This window comes from Agelaius phoeniceus, chromosome 7, assembly GCF_051311805.1.
Source record: "Agelaius phoeniceus isolate bAgePho1 chromosome 7, bAgePho1.hap1, whole genome shotgun sequence".
Taxonomy (NCBI): Eukaryota; Metazoa; Chordata; class Aves; order Passeriformes; family Icteridae; genus Agelaius; species Agelaius phoeniceus.
Window position 1 is genome coordinate 34,135,028 of NC_135271.1, and position 23,258 is coordinate 34,158,285.

General features: G+C 34.5%; 1 protein-coding gene across 2 annotated transcripts in view; it reads right to left on the minus strand.

Moving 5' to 3' along the window:
• Window positions 1-1,226: 1,226 nt before the first annotated feature.
• The window catches only part of PSMD14 (proteasome 26S subunit, non-ATPase 14), a 46,692-nt gene continuing 24,660 nt past the window's right edge, over window positions 1,227-23,258 (minus strand). The window contains exons 7-12 of one of the 2 annotated variants that reach the window (XM_077181511.1): window positions 22,663-22,813; window positions 10,688-10,795; window positions 7,486-7,560; window positions 4,991-5,116; window positions 3,783-3,845; window positions 1,227-1,595 (exon numbers count right to left, since the gene is read on the minus strand). In XM_077181511.1, the coding sequence (XP_077037626.1) occupies window positions 1,497-1,595; window positions 3,783-3,845; window positions 4,991-5,116; window positions 7,486-7,560; window positions 10,688-10,795; window positions 22,663-22,813 (622 nt within the window). In that variant the 3' untranslated portion in view covers window positions 1,227-1,496. The remainder of the gene's footprint in view (window positions 1,596-3,782; window positions 3,846-4,990; window positions 5,117-7,485; window positions 7,561-10,687; window positions 10,796-22,662; window positions 22,814-23,258) is intronic. The other variant, XM_054636283.2, reaches the window with a different exon arrangement.

A 23,258-nucleotide genomic window follows, 5' to 3' on the forward strand; every position in this document is an offset into this window, starting at 1 on the left:
GTTTGCAGTGGCAATCTCCAGAAAGAACTTCCATTTAACTACACGCAGGCAAATGTGGTTTGGTATGTCTCCATTTTCCCAGTCTGATATTCCACTGCCTACTGTGGGGGCAGAGGGAAGGCCATAAGGAGGGCAGCTGCAAAAATCTGCATGTTTCCCTCTGAAGTAAGTGCACGCTAAATATACTTTGAGAGAGAGTTAGTCTAAAATAGTAAATTAAAAGGCCTCAATAAGAAATTTCAAACAAAAGAAAAATCTTTGAATGGTAAAGTGTAAGTAAATATGGGCATAAGCCAGAAAATAAGACAATTTAAGTGTTATTTCCTTAGTATGCAAATAAGAAGTGAATTTTAAAAAAATTATCTTCAACAAGAGATAGTTTTGCAGATAGCCTGCCACTACTGTTGCTCTTTATTAAAAAAAGCCCCAAACCAACAGTAAAGAGAAAAAGAAAACTTCTGCCCAGACAAAATAATCAAATCACCATAAGCAACATCCAACACTTGAAAAAAAGAACCCTAACGAAAAATTCCAATCAGTCCCTTCCCAAAACCCAGAGTCACTCTCCAAACCCAGATATTTGGCTTTGCCTGCTTCAAACCAAGCAACCCACCTGCCTTCCTGCAAGTGTTTCCCTCTCCAGTCAGTAGAAATGGTTTAAAATGTCATATTCTAGTTGGGACTCTTTCCACATATTTATATATATGGACATCTCATGTATGTTCTCTCACAGGAGGGTGGGTTCATGTAACCTAGAACAGCCTCTGTCACTTTAATGTTTATTCTCAGAATACTGCTATTTATGACACTGCTTGTGAGAGTTCTGTGATTCAGTTACCAGCAACTGAATTAATTTTCTTAAGGTCAGTTGTCTTGTGTAGATATTAGGGTTTGAATAATATTCAAAGGGAACTGACAGAGGAATTTTCAGCATTTTTGGTTTTCTACATCCTCAGAATTCAGCACTATGATTTTTTTGTTTTAATCTCCATGAGAGTAACTGGCAATCAATGGGAGCCAAATTCCAGTAGAGAATTTTTGCTTTCCTAGCAATTAGTATCTCAGTAGTTTTACAGTGGGGGAAAACGAATGTTTACTAACACTTTTACTAGTTTGTTAATTCCCGCAGTCCTTTCTCAAAAAACACTGTCCAGAACTTAAGACAGATTTGTAAATGTATTTTTATTATGTTGCAACAATCAAAATATATATGTATTACTGATTTCCCCCCCCCTCCCCCCCCAAATATTAAATGAAAAGGTACTCAATTTTTCCCCCACATTGTGTTCTTGAATGCTTTGGAATCTGTGAGGACCTTGACATAAAGAAACTGAAGCAAATGCACAATTAGAGACTGAGAGGTGTTATAGTGCTGCACTTACATTGCAAATGAAGTCAGATGTCTCCGTTTAATCAAATAGAGCCTCAACAGTCTCTGTTTTGTATTAGAAACAATAAACAAATATACACAGAAAGTATCACCAATGGTAAATCAGTTATTTAAATACAACCGTATCCAACATAGCAGCTAAACACTGGACAATGTTTGAGGTCATCAGCACATCCACATGCTCTTCTAAATGACGTTTAGGGTCCTGAAATACAAAGGATGCCATGAGAGGGATGACTGAAACACGTCTCTGAAATATTTTATTTACTTCAAGTCTATTTAAGATGTCTGTGAGTTAATGAACACAGGCCACTAATGCTCCTAAATTTTCCATTCTAGGAAGACCTAGCAAATGACTGAATTCCCACAAACAAAATTTTATTAATTTGTACTAACAGTTAAGTTGAGGATAGGCTTAGGAAGTAAATTTCTATCCAGCATATCAAGAGTAGCTGTGGCAGCTGTTGAGTTAGTTTTAAGGACAACACACAACATGTGAATTTTTCTATACATCTCACTAAGGCCAATATTTTAATCTTAGTTCTGGTATGTTGCAATTTGTTTTCAGATCTTTGCAAATGTGTGTTCTAATCCTGTGAAGATTCAGGCATCATCTAACGCAGTCTTTGAATAGTTGCATTGACTGCAAGAAAATGAGTGTATCCATACCCACAGAAACATGAACAATGCCCTGTCAAATGCTCTTAAGAATTGAATGTTAAGCCTGAGCAGTTTTCTGAAAATACATATTTTTACACACTATTACTCAACTGATGTAGGCATTTGTGGGCATCTGCATGCAACAATAAGATTATTTCTGGTTGAAAATCATACCCATGCACTTCTTCAGTTTCACCACTGATATGAAATAATTAATCTCCAAATACTGCAAAAATATCAGGCATACCTCAAAAAGATGTCTAAACTTTATTATAGTATTATTGTAGTAATTCTTGTGTGTAAAGAAATTAAAAAATGGAAGACAATAATGCATGGGAATTGTAACTTCTTTAAAGATGGAATTATGTCAAAATGTAATGAACCCATCTAAATTTATATAGAAGAGTGCTACTGAATCTGTGTATGCTGCCCTTCTTAAATAACTCCTTTTCAAAGTTTAGACCGTTCTCCAACATTCTTTCGGTTCCTAACAAATTATACACCCAGTAACATAATATCCCTATAGTGTGAGTGGCTGCTTGTTTACAAAGCTTTTAATCTAAGTTGCATAAAAAATTCCACTTGAAAATTACTTCACTGAACCATTTTTTTTAATTTAAAAGCAACTTAAACATTCTATCAGGAAAAAAAATTCTTTTCCTTTTGAAGAACTGCTCCAAAATAGAGTTTTTTCATGTATGCGTAACAACTAGCGAAGCTCAGGTTCTGTTTGAGATGACATCATAACCCTTAAAATACAACTCTTCTTACATACTTATATGTATATATTTATGTATGTGTAGGTGTGCATAAACTCCATTGTTCTGAATGCTACAGAAATACATGAGTGACTGAACAATAGTGCAGATGTGTTATGACATTGCTGCTAGAAGCTGACACATAAGAGCAATCCAGAATCTTTTAAATTCTGCTACTGCTACTAGCAATACAATAAGTACTGGTTCTTTAAGGACACACTTGATATTTTAAAAGCTCTTTCTTGTTTTCATTGCCCTTCTTGAACACAAGCTCTTAAAAATTTCCTTTGCTCTCCCCTTGCTCAGAGGAGCACATTTCCTCAACCTTCCTCAAATCAAATGTAGAAATAGTTTTTTGTTGAGTCTTCAAAAAGACATTATATCCTAACATTGCAAAGGGATGGAATGAATTGAGTGGGTGTTTTCAGTTTCAGCTGTGGTCCTAAACAGTTTTCCACAAACACCAATACAAAGGAACTGAGCCTACCTCCCAAGTGTGTCTGAGAGCTAAGCACTGACAGTGTGTTCATGAACTGAAGACAGGGGTGAGCTGGCTCTTTACATGACAATGTACATGATAATGTACAAACACACCACCCTAACCTCTGTTTCCATGATCACCATTTTTAAGTGTCTCCACAGTTTGGTCTCTCTGACACAGACTTGGATATCTTTATGTCTCTTAGTAGAAGTTAAAACAAATGAAGATGGAAAAGGGAAAACTACTAAATTTCAACACTGTTCCTCAGCATGTAATAAAAACACATACAGAACACGGCTTGCAGACATTCTGCCAATTACCTACAGTCAAAGACCTGTTCATTGCATGACCTCCAACAAAAATAAATTTATCATTTGAAGCACTGAGAATATCATGCATGTAGAACTAAAATCACCTCCGCACATGTAAAGAATTAGTATTTAGAATGAACGAAGCATATCACTCCACCTCACTCTAATTCATCACACCTCACCTGCTTGCCAACATTTTTTATTGCCAGCTGTTCAGGTGTCATCTTATCTTCTTCTTCAACAGCCTGTGAAAGAAACACAGAAAAGGTCAGTGTTTCAGATTTCATTTACTTTTCTCCCAAGCCACAGATTCTCAAAATACAATTCCGTTCCTTAAAAAAAAAAAAAAGGAAAAAAAATCAAACAGCAACACATTTCAGAAAGTCAAAAGGAAAGGTACTTCAGGTTTTCAGCAGACGTGGTTTTAATTACTGAGTGTTAGTGCAAAAGATCAAGGCAAATACTTATGAATGGTTTTATTGTCACACATTCACCAAAATGTTAGTAAGCAAAAATCTTAAATGAGCAGTATCAATAGTTAAAGATAGTTGAAAGCAGTTAAAATAATGGAACTGAACCCAGCATTTCTATATGGTTTCAGCTACTGGAGATTTGATCTCATTTTTTGTACTGTTTAAAGTAATTTATTTTAATATATTTTGATACTGTTATGTTGCCTTCAAATACAGTGTCTTCATGAAGTTCATCCACTAACTTAACTAGTGAATGTGATACTGAATTTTGGTTGTAAGGACTTCTGAGGAGTTAAAAAAATAACACTTGTTAAGAAATACTGACATGATTACTACTCATAGAATGCTTGTTGACATCTAGTATTTGTAAGAAATATTTCTAAGTGTGTCAGTTTTAAAACAGTACAAGCAGCTGTGATCCCTCTTACAACACCAATAACAAATTTCTTCTTCACCAATAACAAATATCTAAACAGAACATTGAATTGGGCTCTGGAATGCATTCTAAATACTTATAGCCTATCTACTAGACTGACACAGATAAATAACCTTTACTCTGCCACAGTGATCAAACAATCCTTGACTGAAGGATTGAAAAATTTGACTGCTCATTTTGATCTACAGAAATCTTATATTCTTGTCAGTAAGTAAAAACACAACATCATTATGATTACTCACATTTCAAAGCAAAGCATGTAACTCAACACTTTGACAAAAGTTTAGGGCAAAAGTCTGGTGGCAGTGCCTGAGGAGCTAATCTGGCAACTTCCCACAGAAACCATACCTAGCTGATTAGTACAAACTACAGTCATTCTGAACAAAGCTTGTGATAACCAATTTGTTCTGAAATTAGGTAACTAATTTCTTCACTTCATAAACACAGCTACACTTATATTATCATTATGGGATATGAATACCTTGTTATAATTCTTAGCTAATTCTAACATCTCCTTCACTACTGTTTCATTGAGTTTGCAATGTTCACTGTAGTCCTGAAGTGTCAAACCTTCCATCCAACTCTTCTTATGCAAATTTAGCAGCATCTGCAAAACAAAACCTCTTTAGAGCATTCACCACAAAATGCTTTCAGAATACTATGAAGATCTCTTTGACAGCCAACTGATTTATAGTAAGAAGAATCTTAAAAAAAAATAGATCTTAAAATGTCAGTGTTTATATAAAGGAAATACAATGATAAACTACTAGAGTGCTCTACTACAGTAGAAGATAGATTTGCATACTTTTAAAAGATCGAACTTCTTGAATCCTAAATATGAAAATGAGGCATGAAAACATGGGTCACATTAACTTTGACAGGAATACATAGATTTGTTTTCTGTGATTTGTTACTTTTGCTGCAGGTTAAGAATGCACAATTGCCTTGTAGCAGAGCTAAGATAAAATTGAATACTTTAGCCACCATATAGTTGAATAGCTGAAGCTTTTGGCCTCTGATGAAGTTGAAAAAGATTTTAATGCTTGGATTAAATTCATAAAGTAGTTACACAGGCTTCACTGATTATCTGATCTGTATGCAAGCAACTGACAGTAAAACAGGCTTTGAAAGTGACCAAAGCATGACTTATGTGTCTTTGCCTCATAAAGAATAAGCAAGCATAAAAAACATAGGATAAAATGTGCAGAGATTTGATGGTGATAAAGGCAGGCACTAATACATATATTTGAAAGGTTTTACTTGACACTTTCATGTCATCTTGAAAGAGCAAAGGAACAGCTACAATAGCAATTTCTTTATTTTCATGAATAAAGGAAGTGTATTTTGTGGATCTCCTGCACACTTGATGACTATAGGGAGGACCCCTTCAGCAAACAGTTTCAGCTTGCCTTCAATTTGTGAACATTTACTAGACATTTCTGAGAACTGGTAATCCCTGTAATTGCTATCACCTGAATAAAAGTACCTGTTTCATCCTCTGTAGAGCTTCCAAAGCAACCTAGCTTTGGAACATGTGAACTGAGAAGAAAGTTTGTGTCATAATTTGTGTTAGCAAGATCTTAGCTGCTGACAGAAGGAGTCGTAGGCAAACTGCATATGGACAGTTTAGCTAGGCTATCTTGATTTTAAAATTAAGGTTTGGTGTGATGAGCTCCTAATCTAATACATGAAGCATGTACTTTTGTTACTACAGATGGAGATAACAGATCACCACCATCATGAGGGGGGTTTGAGATATGTATGAAGCTGCCTCATGAAAGATGTGAGAGAGAGTTGTTACCTCACAGATTAAAGTCTTTCTAACTTGGTCAAGATTATTCTCCTACTTGCAAAGGTAATATCTCACTTTTATAAAGCCATTGATGAAAATACACACTTGGAACTTCAGACAAGACTGGATTTGGCCAATTGTTGCATTTGACTGGAAACAATAACCCCCTGGAAGCCTCATGGACATTTCCTGAGAGAGCTGGTTATGTTCAATCAGTTACTCATTTCAGTAACAGTGAGGTCTTGGAAGTCTGATACTGCACTAAAAATGGTTGTGCATTTCACACATTCTTTCCAACTCCTTAATTTGCACACATATTCCTCCACTATTTAAAACTGGGGTTTTTTTCTTATTACTATTACTATTTTCTTATTTTCTTATTACTCAGAAAGTCTGAATTCTGTAAAAAACTATTCTGATCATTTCATCATAAGCTTTGATATCAATTTATAACCCTAAAAAGGCCATGAAAATGCACAGACATATCAGAGAACATATACAGAGGACAGAATCTGGCTTTTCAAGAATTAACTTCTGTAGATGATACATAAGCTTTGTTCCTTCCTTTTTGTTTTCCTGGTTGAGACTCTCAAGCTAGATTTTGCATGTAACCTGAAGACATTTGATGCAAAAGTAGCAGAATATGTTTGTTGCCAGTAACTCCAAAATATTTCTTCTTGTAAATGCAGGACATCACTACTTCCTGATACTCAGTGACGTCTTGGGGAGTTGCAATCATACCAACTGGAAGTACCTTCTGTCAAAGTGATCACAGCAAGGAAAAACCCAACATCCCTTGGTTATATATTCCATTTTGGAAAACACAGTTAAAATTTCTCCTAGCTTCAGGAATTCCAGCCTGTGAAAACTGAAGGCAGCTAGTATGTCTTTCAGTGTCATCACTGAAAACTTGAAACTTTGCACAAACTTAGGTACAGAGAACAGAATGACAACTTTCAATGAGGTGGACAAAAATGTTGTCAAACTATTAATATGGTCATTAGAATGTGGTTTTGGAAAGTTTTATCACAATGACTGTTCATTCAAGTGCTTTCTGGAAGAGAAGCCACCTATTCTGGGAGAGTTTAAACAATTTCTGAAAGTAACAGCCATTGAAATCAGAATATTGCCACAACATTTTGTATAATGCTTGTGGTACTCTGAATTAAAGCTGAAACAATTACCTTCTGTTCTAGTTCATTCTTCCTGTAGTTGATGGTGATGGAATAGTAATGTCTGTTTAGTCCATGGATTAGTGCCTGCAAAATTTAGGGGAGAAATTGAATTAAAATCACCCACCGCTGAAATGAAGAAATATCAGAAGGGGAAAGCTCATTTCAATATAAACACCTTTAAAGATGACTCAAATAAAGGGAAAAACACCAAGAAAAAAATGCAGAAATTACCAGGAGATATGAAGTAAATATACCTGGTTCTATTTCTCTTTTTGTGTTCATTAACTGACAGTTATGTTTTCTATTTCTAAACCACAGATATTTTTTTTCACACAGTAGCAACTATAATAAGAAAAAATGGTAACTGCCTTCAAACATTTGACCAATACATATGCACAAACATATTTCTCTCAAATCCTTCTTCTCTCAATAAATTTGGTTATCACTCCTATTAAAATATTCTGTTACTAACAAAAGACTATTTGCTATCTATTTATTTATAACCACTGTCAACATCCCCAAGTTAATTCTCCAGGGTACAACATGAAGAGGGATTAACTGAAGCAAGCAAAAACCTCAGTTAGACAATGTGTATCAAATTAACCTTGGATACTGACACTAATTTTATTTTTTAACTGTAAATGAAGGAAAAAACTCCCACCTTTTTCACTACAAGTATGCCCTCTGCAAATACAATCTGATCAACTGAGATTAGTTTTAGTGGTAGCTGTATGCATGTATTTTCTGTTTTGCTCACTTGCATTAGACATTTCCTTTTACATTTATGACTTAAGGGTGAATTGTATTAATATTTGGGGAGGTAAAATTCTTTGATCAATCCTCATCACAACTAATAGAGTCTATTTTCAAATAGAATTTCACATATGAAGTTTACATTTATGAACAAGATAGAATAAATCATACATAAATATGCTGAATTAGTGATAAATCTTCTGTTTCAAGCATTCCATCTATTTAAATTTAATATATATTTACAGCTACACAAAATGAATGTGTATTTGCATCCTGTGCAACTTAATATTTCAGCATTACAGAATTATCTCTATGAAAGCTGAAAATGTTTTCATACATACATTTTAAATAGACTTCTATTGCAAACACATATACAAGGATAAAAAATTACTTGAAAAGTTACGAGAATTAGCACTTACATAAAACCATTACTTGTGCAACTTATTTTAATTAAGCTTGTAAAATACAGATTTTATTATCAATAACAGAATTTATAGTTTAAACTATTAACTGTAAGTAATTTCCACTGCCATTTTCTTATCCCACTCAAAATGACTGCATATGAGGTTTTGGTGTTTGTGTATAAACTCATGTGTAGATATTTAGGAAGTTTCCTCAAGTTCTTAAAGTTTGACAAACAGGTTTGACTTCTCCCACTATCCTCTCCCTTTCCTCCCCCCTTCCAGAAACTACCCTTTAAAAGAGTGGGCAAATGTAAAAGGTAACAACTGTAAAAACTGTAAAAACAACTGTAAAAAAGGCTGCTGATAAGGGAATCAAGAAAAAAACGCACAAACAGGGAGTGAAGCCAAGGCATGTACTACTCTATTATTCTTCTTCCTGAGATTTTAAGTAAGGTCTTCTAAGTAATTCCTGCTTCTAGCCCAGCTGAAATCAGTATTTAGTTTGCTTCTGTCCTCAACTGGGTCAGAATTTTATTCAAGGCTTAAAATAAAAGTAAAACAACACTGCAAGAGCTCTTGCAGCTTTAGAAACAGAGTACCATTTAAAATTATGATTTTTATCATAACAGTGACATTTGCAACAGCTCATTGCCAGCTTGCAAAAAATCAACACAAACAAAAACTATCCATTTTAATAACAGAAACCCAAAATCCCATGGCCAAAATATGCCACGCTGTAGTGACAGTGATCCTAAAATAATGAAGCTGAACAATACTGTAGGGGTTTCCAAGGGAAAGCATTACACATGGTCTAGAAAAGCCCAGTTAGAAAAGCCCTGAAACATGCAAGCATGGGCTTGTCTACATCCAATCAAGAGTATTAGCTGCATATTTCATACTCATTATTGTCTGCAGTTTTGACCAATTCAAAAATCAAAAGTAAAACACAGCCTGAAGCAGATACTCTTTAATTTTAAGATGCCTTTTTGCTAGCATTTTTATTAACAGCAAAGAGTTTCAATGTAGTAGTAAAAAAAAAAACAACTTATCTTTCACTAGATAAGCGTATGGTGGTCTAGGACCTCTCAAAGAATGGCTCTCTCAGAGCACAAATTCAGCCATTATTTCAGTTCTGCTCTGACTAGTGGATGGTCTTTTTTCTTGGATGTTTACCTAGCAAGATATTACTTCTATTGTTCAAGTAATGGAAACAAAAGCAGGAACTGGGCTCCATGGTTTCAAGGACACATGCCTTTAGAATCCATAGTAAGGGGGAAGAGTTTTTAAAGGAAGAAACAGTGAGGAAGAAGAATGACAGGGATAAAAGCATTAATCACTCCAGAGGATACTTATTTCAGGATAGAGGCTATTTCTCAAAATCAAGGCTTGCTTCAGTGAAGCAAGTGTTGGTTTTTTAGCGAAAGTCAACTTCAGAAATCAAATTCTGAATATTTAAGTTTCACAAATGAGTATTCAAAAGAAACATTACAGCAGAAGCCAATCAAGCATCCATTTTATCCATTGAATATCCTCCTCCACCATTTTTTCAGCAAATTACTGCATTACATAAAAATCGAGGATTAATTATTTAAGACACAAGGTTTAATCTAGATTACATAATGAGTAAGAACCTCTAGAAACTTACAGTAAAAAGAAAAGAGAGAACTTTTTCCATAATTTATTTGTGAGTAACTTGAAGAAAGATGAGATGTTGATAAGCATCAGTTTTTCAGCAGGACTGAAAACAGCACTTGTCTTGCATCACATGTTATGTCATCTATTGTCACTTTAAAAAGTTTGCATTTCCATAATTTATACTTCAGTCTTTGCTGTACACATTAAATACATGCATTCACCCTTGGGTAGCTAATTTAGGGCTCAATTTTAAACCCCTCACATACACGTCCATTGATGAATCACATCAATTATAAATGCATGTGGAAAAATGCAACAGGGAGAACAATAAATAATTTGTAACCTACTGTTTTAAGTACCTTTCCCAAAAATTGATAAATAAATCTTGCAATTTACAGGACTAGCAGCACTAGGTTTACCTGGATAGATGGCTTGTTTAGGTGACCCAGATTTGAAGTTGTTTGTCGTGGTTCATGTCCTAAGACCATCATATTAGCATTGATCAATCTGAAGGCATCAATAACAACCTGTAAAAACAAGATGTCAAGTCAATTCTTTTTAGAAAATGCAACTAATAGAGCCAAGCAACAGTGGACAAGGCACAATCAACTCTCATCTGTTTTTGGCCTTTATCCAGAAAATCATTTAATTATAATATTAATAAAAAAGAACCTCCTGCTGGCTATGTGATCAGCACACTACACTGCCTTGTATTGTAAGGTGACACCAATTATTACCTTTTCCATGGAACTGTAAGTTTTATATACATTATATCACCATATAATATTGAATTTTATGTGCACTTACTCTAAGCCTCAAAACTATGCATATGTTTGTCACCTAAATCTTATCCAATCAAAATGAATGACAGAGAGAGACTAAAACTGAAAGTGAGCACAAGCTAAGGGACCAAGTCTAAAGCCCAGTCCTGTCACATCAATTATACTACCACAATACTTGAAATGACAACAAAATTATAGCCAGCAAGGAACTTGCCCCATGTATTCCCTTCTAGTCAGATGCTTTTTGCTTCTTGTGACTACGAAAGGGTCTATAAACTGTCTGATGGATTAAAAAGTCCTTGTCAGTGTCATGCTCAGGAGTAAAAAATAGAGTAAAAGAAAACCAAGGTCATTTATGATTTAAAGGTACACGGTAGGCAGTATTCAGTGCTATTTGATTGCAAATAATGTAAACCCATCACTGATTCTTACTCTGTCCTGTGCTAAATTTGTCTATAAAAATTTTTGCAAAGAGAAATTCATGGTCCCATGCAATAAAACCCTCACTCCTGTCCAAAACCTATAGGAGCTGAGACAGACCTAAGAACCTACCAACAATACACTCAAATCCACTCTTACTGTGTGCTGACCAGCACAGGTTTGTAACTGCAAGAATAATTCTTGTTTAGGTTCCAGTCTTTTAACTGGACCAGTGCAGGTACAGCCTTGCACATCCACTAAAACAGTACCAGGCAGACTTTGCAGGCATCTTGTCTGCATATCTTTGGAGAGTTATTAACTTAAATCTCCTTTTAACAGCTTTTCTATAATAATTTTTATTATTTTCTTCTCTGTGAGTTGGACAACAGAAGCATTTACATGGCTGGTTTGATATTTTGAGGAATTAGATTTGAACCTTGTTTATGCCGAACAAACAAGAAATCAACCACTGTCACTGAAATCTGCAGAGAAAGTGATACAGTCTCCCACCTTGTTCCAGTATTTTCCTCTCCATTTACACAAATATTAATAACTAAATAATGTGTAGTTTTTACGATTAGAAGAAAAAACATTGAGGTCCTTCATGTGGAAATGAAATTAACTGGCAAGTATTTATAACAACAACAATGAAAAAAACAGGTGTAAACAGAAAAAACCCACAAACTTATCATCAGTTGTGATTTACTTTTGAGACCCAAGTGAGACAGTGGTGTTGACTGAGTGCCACTAAGGGCTATTGCTTGGTCTCTCAGCTGCTGGCCAGATCCACCTGCATATGCCATGTTTTCAAACTGCTTGCAGAAATCCTTCCAAAAAAGATCTTCTTTATTAACAATGTTCAGTTGTGACCCAATTATAGTGAGTTACCGGTGATTTTTTTTTCTTGACAAAAAAAACCCCACAATTCAGATTTAGAATGCAGCAGAAGTACGCTATCTGATGGCAATGCTACAGAAAAAGGAATTACATTTAGAATAATTCTCAAAAATACTTAAAACAATCATTACATATCTATACATTACTTCTCAAAAAATAAGAAGTAATTGGGTTGTTTCATTTTTTACAATTTTTCGCTATCTTAGAACACTTGTGACAAGCTTTTGTATGTATCTTTGTATTCCATTTTAACCAGATGCTCTAATTTTTCAACATCTGGAAATGCCCAACCATAACAAACAGGCAGTATAAATTAAAAAGTCAAGCAAAGCAAGGCAAAAAAAAAAACAAACAAAAAAACACCACCAAAAAAAGCATACCAGCAGTTCTCCAGAGACTAGCTAGATAATGGAAAAAAACCTAAGCAAGCAAAAATTTACCCTGAGGAGCAAGAAACATGAACTTGGAAGTATACCAGAATGACAAGGAGTTGCTTTATAGCTTACTAACAGCCCTGCTTCTAGACCTGAATTTAACTGAGAACTTTACTAGACAATGTTGAGCTTATCCAGAAAGAATGGCGTTGTCCAGCATAGATTTGTTTTGGGGCTTGAGCCATGTAAAATAAAAATATTATTAAACTTTTTTTACAAGAAAATTCAACATTTTGGTTAGAGTTTTCAGATTAGTTAAATTTCACATTAAAATATAAGAACAAGTTCCTGAATTAGTTATGAGTGATACTGAATATTGCTCAAACATCTTAATTCTGACTAATTCTTAACTAACTCTCATTGTGTTTTGGGTACAAGCAGCATGGGAATACACTGCACTCTCTATTTCTCTTCCTGAAGGAATGACACGCAAGTATTTCCTAAGTAGAACAAATATAAATCTAACAGAAAGCAGTATGAAAATCTGAAATCACAAATACCAAATATTATGCTTTTAAAAGGGATAAAATTGCAATTCCTACAATCTCAGAGGGGTACAAAAAGTAGATTTGCAAATGCTATTTTTCATCTTAGTTGCACTCTGATGACCAATAGTAACTAAATACTTTAACTACACTAAGATTAAAGGAATTTGCTGCTATCACTATAGCAACCATCTTAAAGAAACTAACATGCTCAGCAACCTGGAGGCTAAATTTAGACCTAATACATAATAAAAACATAAATACCACAATAAATTCTACATATTCATTTCTATGAAATGTAGTTGCTTTTTTCACAGTGAGCATAAATCAGTCCTGCCTTTAGAGGATTACATAAAAATAAATAGACTCATTAATGTCCAGTGTACTAATGAGCAATGGGTGAAGTAGGTGTTAATTATGCCACAGTAAGATCCAAGAAAAAAGCCCCAGTGAGCACTTGGAGGTGTGTACAAGTTAAAGTCTCGTCTCTATGTTTGTGTATTTCGAAGTACAGAATGATGCAGACTGATGACAGAAACATGGTCACCCCCTATTCTATGATGGAAACTTTAGACACAGTATTTTGAACAAAGAACTTCTAGGGATTAATTAAACCCAGCACGAATCACCACTCTGTTGCTTAGATTTTTGTTGTAAAATGTCAGTATTTCCCAACCAAAAAATTTAAGCTTTCATTGTACTTAAATTACCTATATAATACAGCATGTATTCTTCTAGTAAAAATTTGTTTCCAAGCTTCATGCTAAACTCCTTTCCTAAAAAGGCATTAAAAAGTTAACCAGAAGTCTATGTTATTGGGATGCTTTCCAGAAATTTGAAGGTAATTTTTTTTAAATGCACTTCCATAGTGCAACTCTTTCACCACTCTGACCATTTAATTTTTCCTTGTGTAAGTGTCTCCAGACTTTTCAGAGGTCATTTCAACAGCAGACAGCTTATAACAAAACCATTAGCAGTTTGGCTAGCTTAAGGAAACCTCTTACTTTCCTTTTTTGTTTATTATCACTGCATGAATCTGCAGCATATGAGAGTTTATAATTTCTCAGGCTTGTTAAATTCATGTTAAAGGTCTGTTTTCTTGTTGAATAAATTTTGTTCATATAATGCTGCCTATTTCATATACTGAGTCTTTAATAGCACCTTTGGTCTATGCGCAACTCACAGATCAAAACAGAGGACTAAAATAGGGGTTGATGATGCTATTTACATGTGTGATTCCTGCTGTCTTCTTGTTAGTAGCTTTAATATAATAGAAGACCTTGTCTGTTTTGTAATTAACACATCTTTACTGGAGAGATATTTGGAAGTGATTGCTGTGAATATACTGGTTAGTAAAATAAACACAATCACACACCACTTTCTGTTATCAGACAAATTTGTGAATTGTACACATTATACTCCAGATCAACAAACTGTGATATAACAGCCAAGTAGAAGACACATTTATATAACCCTTTATTTTTCTGAAAATATGTATTCAATCTGACCTTGCAAATATAATTAGCTTGTGGGATGTGTGGATTTCAGTACCATGGATGCTTTACTAATTGCAGTTCTTGGAAATAGATACTAAATATTTGGAAGCTGCCAATACAAAATAAAAACTGCATCTTTTTGTACATCTGTCTTAGCTTCAAAATGCATAATAATCTAAAAAACAATAACTATACAGCATTTTTTTTAGCATTTGCCTGGGGTCAACAGCCCACACTAGAGTCCATAGAATCTATTTTTAGGAAGAAAATATACAATTATGTCCTGTGTAAATTTCAGGACAGCTATAATTAATATGATTAAAATTTACTCACAACATAAAATGAGCACTGGACACCTCAATTGCTAGCTAGACAAAAATCTGGCCTCTTAGAGTCTCCACAGTTATTAAAAATAATGGCTTGATGAAAATTTAGGGTTTTTAATTGCCAGATATTTTTAGCTTCTCCTGAAAAGTGTGAATGCTGTCACTCTTTAGTTTCTTACTATCAGATACTGATAATACTTGAATATTATCAGTTACTCTAAAACAGTTGTCATAACTTTGTGGGGCATTTAAAAAAAAAGATTAATTCAAGAGTACTTTACACACTTGATTCTGAAACCCCTCCAATATTAAATATCCAAACAATAGTGAATAAAATAGCTTTATTTTTCAAGTCCCACTATATTTTAGTGGTAAACTTCAGTTAGGCATAAGTCAGCCTTTATTGTTTAAATTAAAATAAAAAAATCTAACATCAATATTTTTCCAGTGAAGAATCTATGGCATATGGTGACTATCTTTAAAAATGCATTGTATCCTTGGAATTCAAATAGTGATGTATTGTTTATGCCATATGTTTATGAACAAACATACCAGTCCTTAAAGACAAATGCAAAGGATATAGTGTGGTTCTGCCAGGTGTGGAAAAAGAAGTAATGTCCCATCTAAAATCTCTTTTATCACCTGCAACTGACCTGTTATCAACTGCTTAGTTTGTTTCTAGATTCTTTAAAAATGAAATGGAACATGTGACCAGAGAAGTGCAGCTCAGGTTTATGACCATTTCGTTATTTATGCTGCCATGCACTGTTAGACAGCTACAAGTGAAGAACATCTTCTGTCCCCTGCAAGCCCACAACATAAAAAATTCAAAGAAATCGTACTTTTTATGCCATTTCCAATGAAAAGCACTAAGAACTGAAACTGACTCATGCCAAATGCATATCACTGAATTGCTGTGATTGTGAGTTTGAAGTTTGCAACATGGAAATTATTTATAAAATATCAATTTTAGCTCTGGAAAACATATTCCTAGGAGTATGTGCATTTTCCTTCTCTATCCTTGGAGAATTATTTACTTGTGGTCAAATCTGCAGTACAACTTCAATATCCATACTGGAAGGGGAAGAGAACTACAGCATAATACATTTATCTTGACAAGTGAGGGCACGCATCCATAACTCCCATGTAGCTGAGCCACAAGTTTTAAAGCTATATGCTTTAATGAAGATAAATGGACTATTCTACATCCACCACAGCAAAAGGAAATTAAACATTTAATACTTTTCAATTAAGTCTTAAAACTTTCTGTTTTAGGGAAGGGCATGAACTCAAGTAACCTATGTAAATGGTTTAATAGGTAAACATACATGACTTAATTAAATCAGAAGTCCAAAGGACATTACAGAACAAATTTTGGAACACTAGGATTGATACTAACAATTTCAGCACTCCAATAAAAAAACAGGAGGTAAAATATGCAAAATATGTGAATCTGGATATGCATCACCACTCCAGAAAATGTAAGAAAACAGTGGTGCACTGGCAGTAATAACACTATGTAGTTTATGCCTAGGTTTCCACAGCCTGAACTGAAAATGCCAAGTGGCCCACACTGTGATGCAGACACAATTCATCTCCCACAAATATGATTCTCCAAGCAAAGGAACATCAATCTTCACTGAATCAACAGTGATCAAATCCAGCACAAACATACAACTTCCTTACTCTCCAAACCAGGCTCCTATGGAAACTCAGTTCTTGCCTAGATCAAACCACAATGTTTCTGTCCAGTCAATGGCAAGAAATCGCACATTACTGAGAGTACCTAAATGTACTACACACTGTGCATAATGTCCAGAAAGGTACTCTTGATACATCAATCAAAATTACATACTGCAAAGGTAGGTTATCCATTTTAGAATTCTTCATTTACAATAGGAAAGTACTAGCAAATCCAGTTCTAACAATGGAAGTTGTTCCAGGTATAAAAGATTCTGATAAAATTGTAGGCATCATGTTTTAAAATACATTTTCCTCTACATGCTATCTGCATAATGATTCACAATAAATAGACACGTTTCCAAAGCAGTGACAATACAGTCAATTTACTGTTTTGTTAAGTTGCTTTTAATTACTAATTTCAACTCTGTTACTTATTTTTAACTGTACCCTGAAGACCATTGAGTTCATTTGTGTCTAGGGAAGAATAAGTCAAACTAAAGATCAAGACAAGTGCATGAAGTGGGAAGGAGGAGTCAGGTATATTAAAAAAGTCTTGTTAGGTGGCTCCAATCTGCTTACACTTCTCACAAACTTTATTCTTAATGAGATATTTTAAATTTCAGGCATTACACTAGTGCCTCCACACATCTTGTTTCAAGGATTGCTCTTTTTCTGCCTTCTTAAAAAACAAAGCCTCTTTAAATCCTGTGGTTAATTCAAACAAAGAAAGGAAAAAGACAAGTTCAAAGGAAAAAGAACAGCACTTTGATAAAAGAGTGGCGTTTTAAAACCATGCAATATTTCAAAAAAATGGTGTAAAACATGCTCAGCTGAAGAAAATCTTGTAGCTAGATGGTAATTCCAATATTCAGGAAATTAATTGTTAAATTGCTGTCTACTACTGGTTTCAGTATTTTAGACTAAGAAGTAATTACCAAATTATGAAACCATTCACACACACGTTTGTCTTGATAAACTAGGAAGATTTGCAGCACAAAAACAGAAGTCACCCATCTGAAACAGTGTAATACACAGGCAATTTAATCTAAACTGGAACATAAAAGTAGCAAGAGATCAAAACTACTTGGAAATCACTATTTTTATGGTCAGCATGCAGCAGAACGACCATCTATTACTCTGAAGAGAAAAAAACCTGAAACCAGCTATTAACAGCCCTGTAATGCTCATAGACATCACTAATTATGCACAGGTTGTCACTTAGATTTACAAGTACCAATGGACAAAAAAGGGGAGAGGTTGCTGCAATAAGTCCTCCAGCTCTCCTCAGGGTTTTCATTTGTATAAGGAGGATAAAAGAAGCATGTATCTTTCTCTCTCTCCAGCATGATAAGAGTAACTTTTTTCATACTTCAAAAATTACTAAAATAACAAATTATAAAGTTCAGCACCTTTTTTACTCCTTTTTGAATAAAATTCTAAAGATCTTATAAGCTGAACAAAAGAAAGCAGTTTTCAACTACCAATAAAAAGAAACCGCATGCACAAAATGGTTTCAGAGTACAGCCCACATTCTGTCTCTTTGAAGTAAAAAACCTTCCAGTTCCTGAAGAGGTTGCTTGGACCACAGGACAAGGTTCTTCAATGATGAATGTGGCAAGAGAGAGTAGTAATAAACTGAAAAGAGCAGCTGCTGACCATATGCATACAAAGGGAAAAAACAAACTGCAAGAAAAATAAAATATTGGAACAGGAATTGGCATGAGGCTGTTGAATCTCAAGACCCAAGTGGACAAAACACTAAGTGACCTGATCTGAACTCAACGTTGAAACTGTGCTCACCACAAAGTTGGGCAAAATGGTCTATAGAGATCAAGTAGAATTACTTTGATTTACCAGGCTACCTAAATGTACATATTTATTTTCTTTTACCATCTGAATGAGTTTAAGATAAGGATAAAGTACCGCAGCAAAATCCTCTCATGAATGTGGCTGGATCTGGTTTTAAGCACAAGATTAAGATGCATAGCAAATTTGTTTCTATCTGTCTGAGGTGACTGAAACAAAATTTATAAAAAAGTTATTGCAAAGACAACTATTTTCCTCAGCAAACAATTAAAAAAAGAATTTTGCCATAAACCAACAGATCTTCCAGACAGTGCCTTGCTAGAAAAAAAACATGGTTTAACAGAAATGAAAGTTTGCTGTATGAGTAGGAGATTTTGCTACCAACCCTGCTAAACACCACAAGTGCCAACAAGTTTCTCAGATGTACAAAATGGACTTCTGACAATTTTGGATATTTTATCGATCCTTATGCAAGCAATTATTAATCAAGGGAAACCAGTTAACTCTCTCAGAAGAACAAAACATTTTAAATGGCGACTTTGTTATAATAAAGATCCAAAGTTTTAAACAGGTCAAAAAAGAAAACACCACCCTTTTATTTTTTTAATATTAATTTAACAATACAGTGAGTGCAATGCAGTAAGTTAATGCTTTTGGAGTTAAAGCTACTATGTTACAGTGGGTTTAGTATAGTTATATTTTCCTTAAGAGGTGATGAACAGCTGCTAAGTTGAGGTCCAAAAAACCACATTTATTTTTAACATTTGGCAAAGGTTTATGGTTCTCTGTACAGACATTTCAAAGTGTATGTTGGAAATAAATATGAAATGTCAATATTTAGCTTTATTCCAGATCTTTAATGAAATTACTGCTTCTGTGAAATATGTATTACTTCTAAATATGTATTACAGCTTCCATTGCACAGACTGGAAAACTGTAGGGGATAAAAGAAAAGTTTATTAATAAGTATAAAATGAAACAACAGCTAGCCAGCTTGCCCCAATGGCCATATTTCAGCATGCTTACTTTGACTTCATTCAAAGAAAGCAAGCTAAAAAAAAAAAGTCAGAACAATGCTTTCCCTTTCTGGGTTCTGAGAACACTGACCTTCAGTTAAAACTCACTGCACTGTTGCAAGTTTATTTTACAGACAACTAGAGCACTATTAGCCTAAATATTGAAAAATATGGTACACAGACATGAAAAAAACCTAATTTGTATGCTAGAATATGTATGTAGAGTAATTTGGAATTACTTGTCCTTCATGTGTCCTACTATATTTATGCAAAAATAACCCAGAAATAAAATAAAATGGTCATTAAAGCAGTTGGCATTTAATCCACAGATCTATATGAGGGGGTTTATTTTTATATAAGGATTTTATATGACTTTTTATTTTTGCTCATTGGCTTTAAGACATAAAATGACTGGTTTGTTTTTTTTAACTGATGAGAATTACAGGTATATTTATTTTTAAACTGCAATCATACATCCCTGTGCTACGCAGAAAATGCGTATGGAGACAAGGTAGTTAACAAAGAAGTTAACAAGTTTTCCTTTTCTATAGTAACAGGGCAAACTGCTTTTTAATGTTTTAGCTAGTCAGGGTGAACCTGAGATTCCTCATCAGAATTCACTGCAACTTCCTGACACATGAAAATAACCTCTGCCCCAGTTATTCTTCACTAGCACAAGCCATGACTGCTTCACTGACCATAAACTATGGCAATTTATATGGGCATGGACCTGCCCTGAGGCAGCTTTAAAATTAGCTAATGTGCTATTTTGGGCTTTGCTTTTAAATACATCTAATCTCAGACAAAACATGCCATATTAAAATCTTCTATGCCACATGTTCACTGTATTTTTTTGCCAGACAGTCCTGCTAGTATAAGGTATAATGAGTAATGATCTCGGACTCACGTAGCTAAAGCTCACCAGCATAATGGTTACTACACCAGCAAAATTACCTCTGCAAGTGGCTCTTCATGCTGGCAAATGCAGATACTTTCCTGAAATAGGCTGAGCTCGGGCTCTGTAACACACAAAGAGGCTCTGGGTGCCATGATAAGTTACCCAGGCACAAGAAGCACTGGAACCTCACCTGAGAAACCCCCCTTGAACAATAACATATCTGCTCTTCTCTCAGGTCATTGACAATCCAAACACTTTTCAGTGTAAGTGATCTTGCCAACCAGGATCACAAAACTCGAACACATTCCACATCTTCCAAACCAAGAAGTTAATTACAAGTGGTATTCATAATTTAGGAGATTCTTTTTATTTCTAAGCTTTAAAGGATGCACTTGCCAGAAACATGACAGATGTAAATTTTTTTTAACATGAAACCTGAGAACGTAATTTAATCTGACTGTAGCAGCTAAAAATGTGTATGAAAAACAAACATTACAAGACTTCCAGTAATCTCAAGTACTGGCAGCAATGCCATAAGAGCAGCTGTAACTGAGAAATGCTTAGATGGACAAAAATTTATTCACATTCAAAATAAATATGCCAAAGATTACTTTATTGAAGATCTCAAAGATCTCAAATCTAGACATCTATGTCAAACAACAGTGGCAATAAAATTATTATAAAAAGAAGCACTTAGTGAGCAAGTGTGCAGTGTGACTTATTAGAAGGCTTTTCCTCCTAATGGATTTAATAGCTAGTGAGGTCTAAATTAATTACTAGTAATAGGCTTGACATTATTTTTCGTCAAAACAAAAAGAATCCTATTTCAACATTTCTATTGGAATGGGAAAATAAAAGTTCTAGGAAAAATAAGTTAGGAATAATTAAGTGTTCTACTGCATCTTACCCCCCCTGCCCCCCAGACTACCTGTATTTTCTTCTACTCTTTAAACAATTTAAAAAGGAACAAAATTTCTACAGATGTCTAATATCTTCCAAACAACCAGAAGCTAACAATTTTTCAATTGCCCGTCACATAAAAGTATTTGCTATAAAATTCAGAATTAAAAAAAATAAACAAAACAACCGAAACAGCAACTGTAGCTTCAGAACATTCTGCTATGAAATTAAGTGAACTCATAGTGTTTGGTATCTTAAATAAGATGTGCCTCACAGGAAATATGATAGTACAGTTTTATAGAAGATGAACACTTTTGAAATATTTATAAATTTACATGAATATCATCCATATATACCATGACGCATTTCAATAATTATTCTACAGTACAATGGGAGTGCATGCTCAAACAAAACACCTCAGCAGTATTTTAAAGCAGTAAACCACCTAGCCAATTTCTGTACGTTCTGTAGTTTTTCTAATCCACTCTCCCTGTGGTTGAGCAAAATCGAATTGCCTCTCACATTTGCAGACAGCTCTGTGAAGGTGATAATAGAGCTGCTCCCTGCTGTCATGAGGCAGGAAATAGGAAAATGGCATATGGGGCTAGAAAGAAATAAAAAGAGAACTAAACAAGAACAAAAGAGATTTCAACAAAGGACAACTATAACCCAATATGCTTTGCAAGTTAAAATCTCTTTTCATAATAATTTAACGTACTTAATCATTTATCTGCATGCTTCCCAAAAATTCAAATGCTTGATATCAACTTCTCTGTAAAGTTTTATTGCCCAAAACATTTGGAATAGAAGTTTTAATAAAAATCGTCATATGCAATGCCTGGAAATCAATGCATTCTTAGTACCCATGTTAAGGGGCTGAACTTATTCCAATCTGTTAGTAATTGATCTCAGAATCTGCAGCTAAAATTTAATATATAAAACAGTGTATACTTGGATTATTAGTTGTAAACCTGTTGAGTGACACCTGAATAGCAAAATATTAAGAGAGGATTATGATTGTTTATGTGTACTGACAATATCAAAGACCTCCAGCCTGTTTAAAGACTACTTATCTAAGCTGCAGAACAAACTGGAAGTGATCTTTTAATTTACAATGAAATTTTGGTTTTAATTTTATTTTTTTTTTATACGCTATGGGCCTCCAAAAATCAAGTACTTATATTTATTTACAGTGCTTCTGTATTAAATCTTACTGAAGTACCTTAAAAACAAAAAGCAAGCCTACTATACCTTTCCTTTTACACTCTGAATGGGATCCACCACCACAGCAACAGCTCTTTCTGATAAGGCTTCAAAGCTCTGCTGAGTATTGATATCTACACCAGACAACCAACAGCCAAAGCCAGGATGACTATGATACCAACCAACTACCATCTCAGGTCTGAAACAAAGAGGACATTGAGATTTTTAAAAACATAAACACTTATCACAAGAAGAAACAGGAACATATCAGGGCATAAATTATGATGAGCTGTGAAAAAAACACCATTAGTAATATTTAAATTACTCACCATAGTATGGTGAAAACATGGACATGAATAAATGAGACAAAAGAGGGCTATCATTAAGGGATACACATTAGCAGTGGTAGATCATGCTTTCAGTTTTTCACCCTGTTACCACACCTTCCCTGAACCAGTTTTTACCCTTTCAGCACTTGAGTAAATATCTACTCTTTAACTCCTTGGCATCGAAGGTTGAATTTTCACGGCAGAAAGTCCATTTCAGACATGGACAACGGGAACCAACGGTGGGAAAGGATTAAATATCAATTAAACCAGCAGTAGAACTAGGAACTCAGTCAAAAAGCAATTTGCACTGTTCTG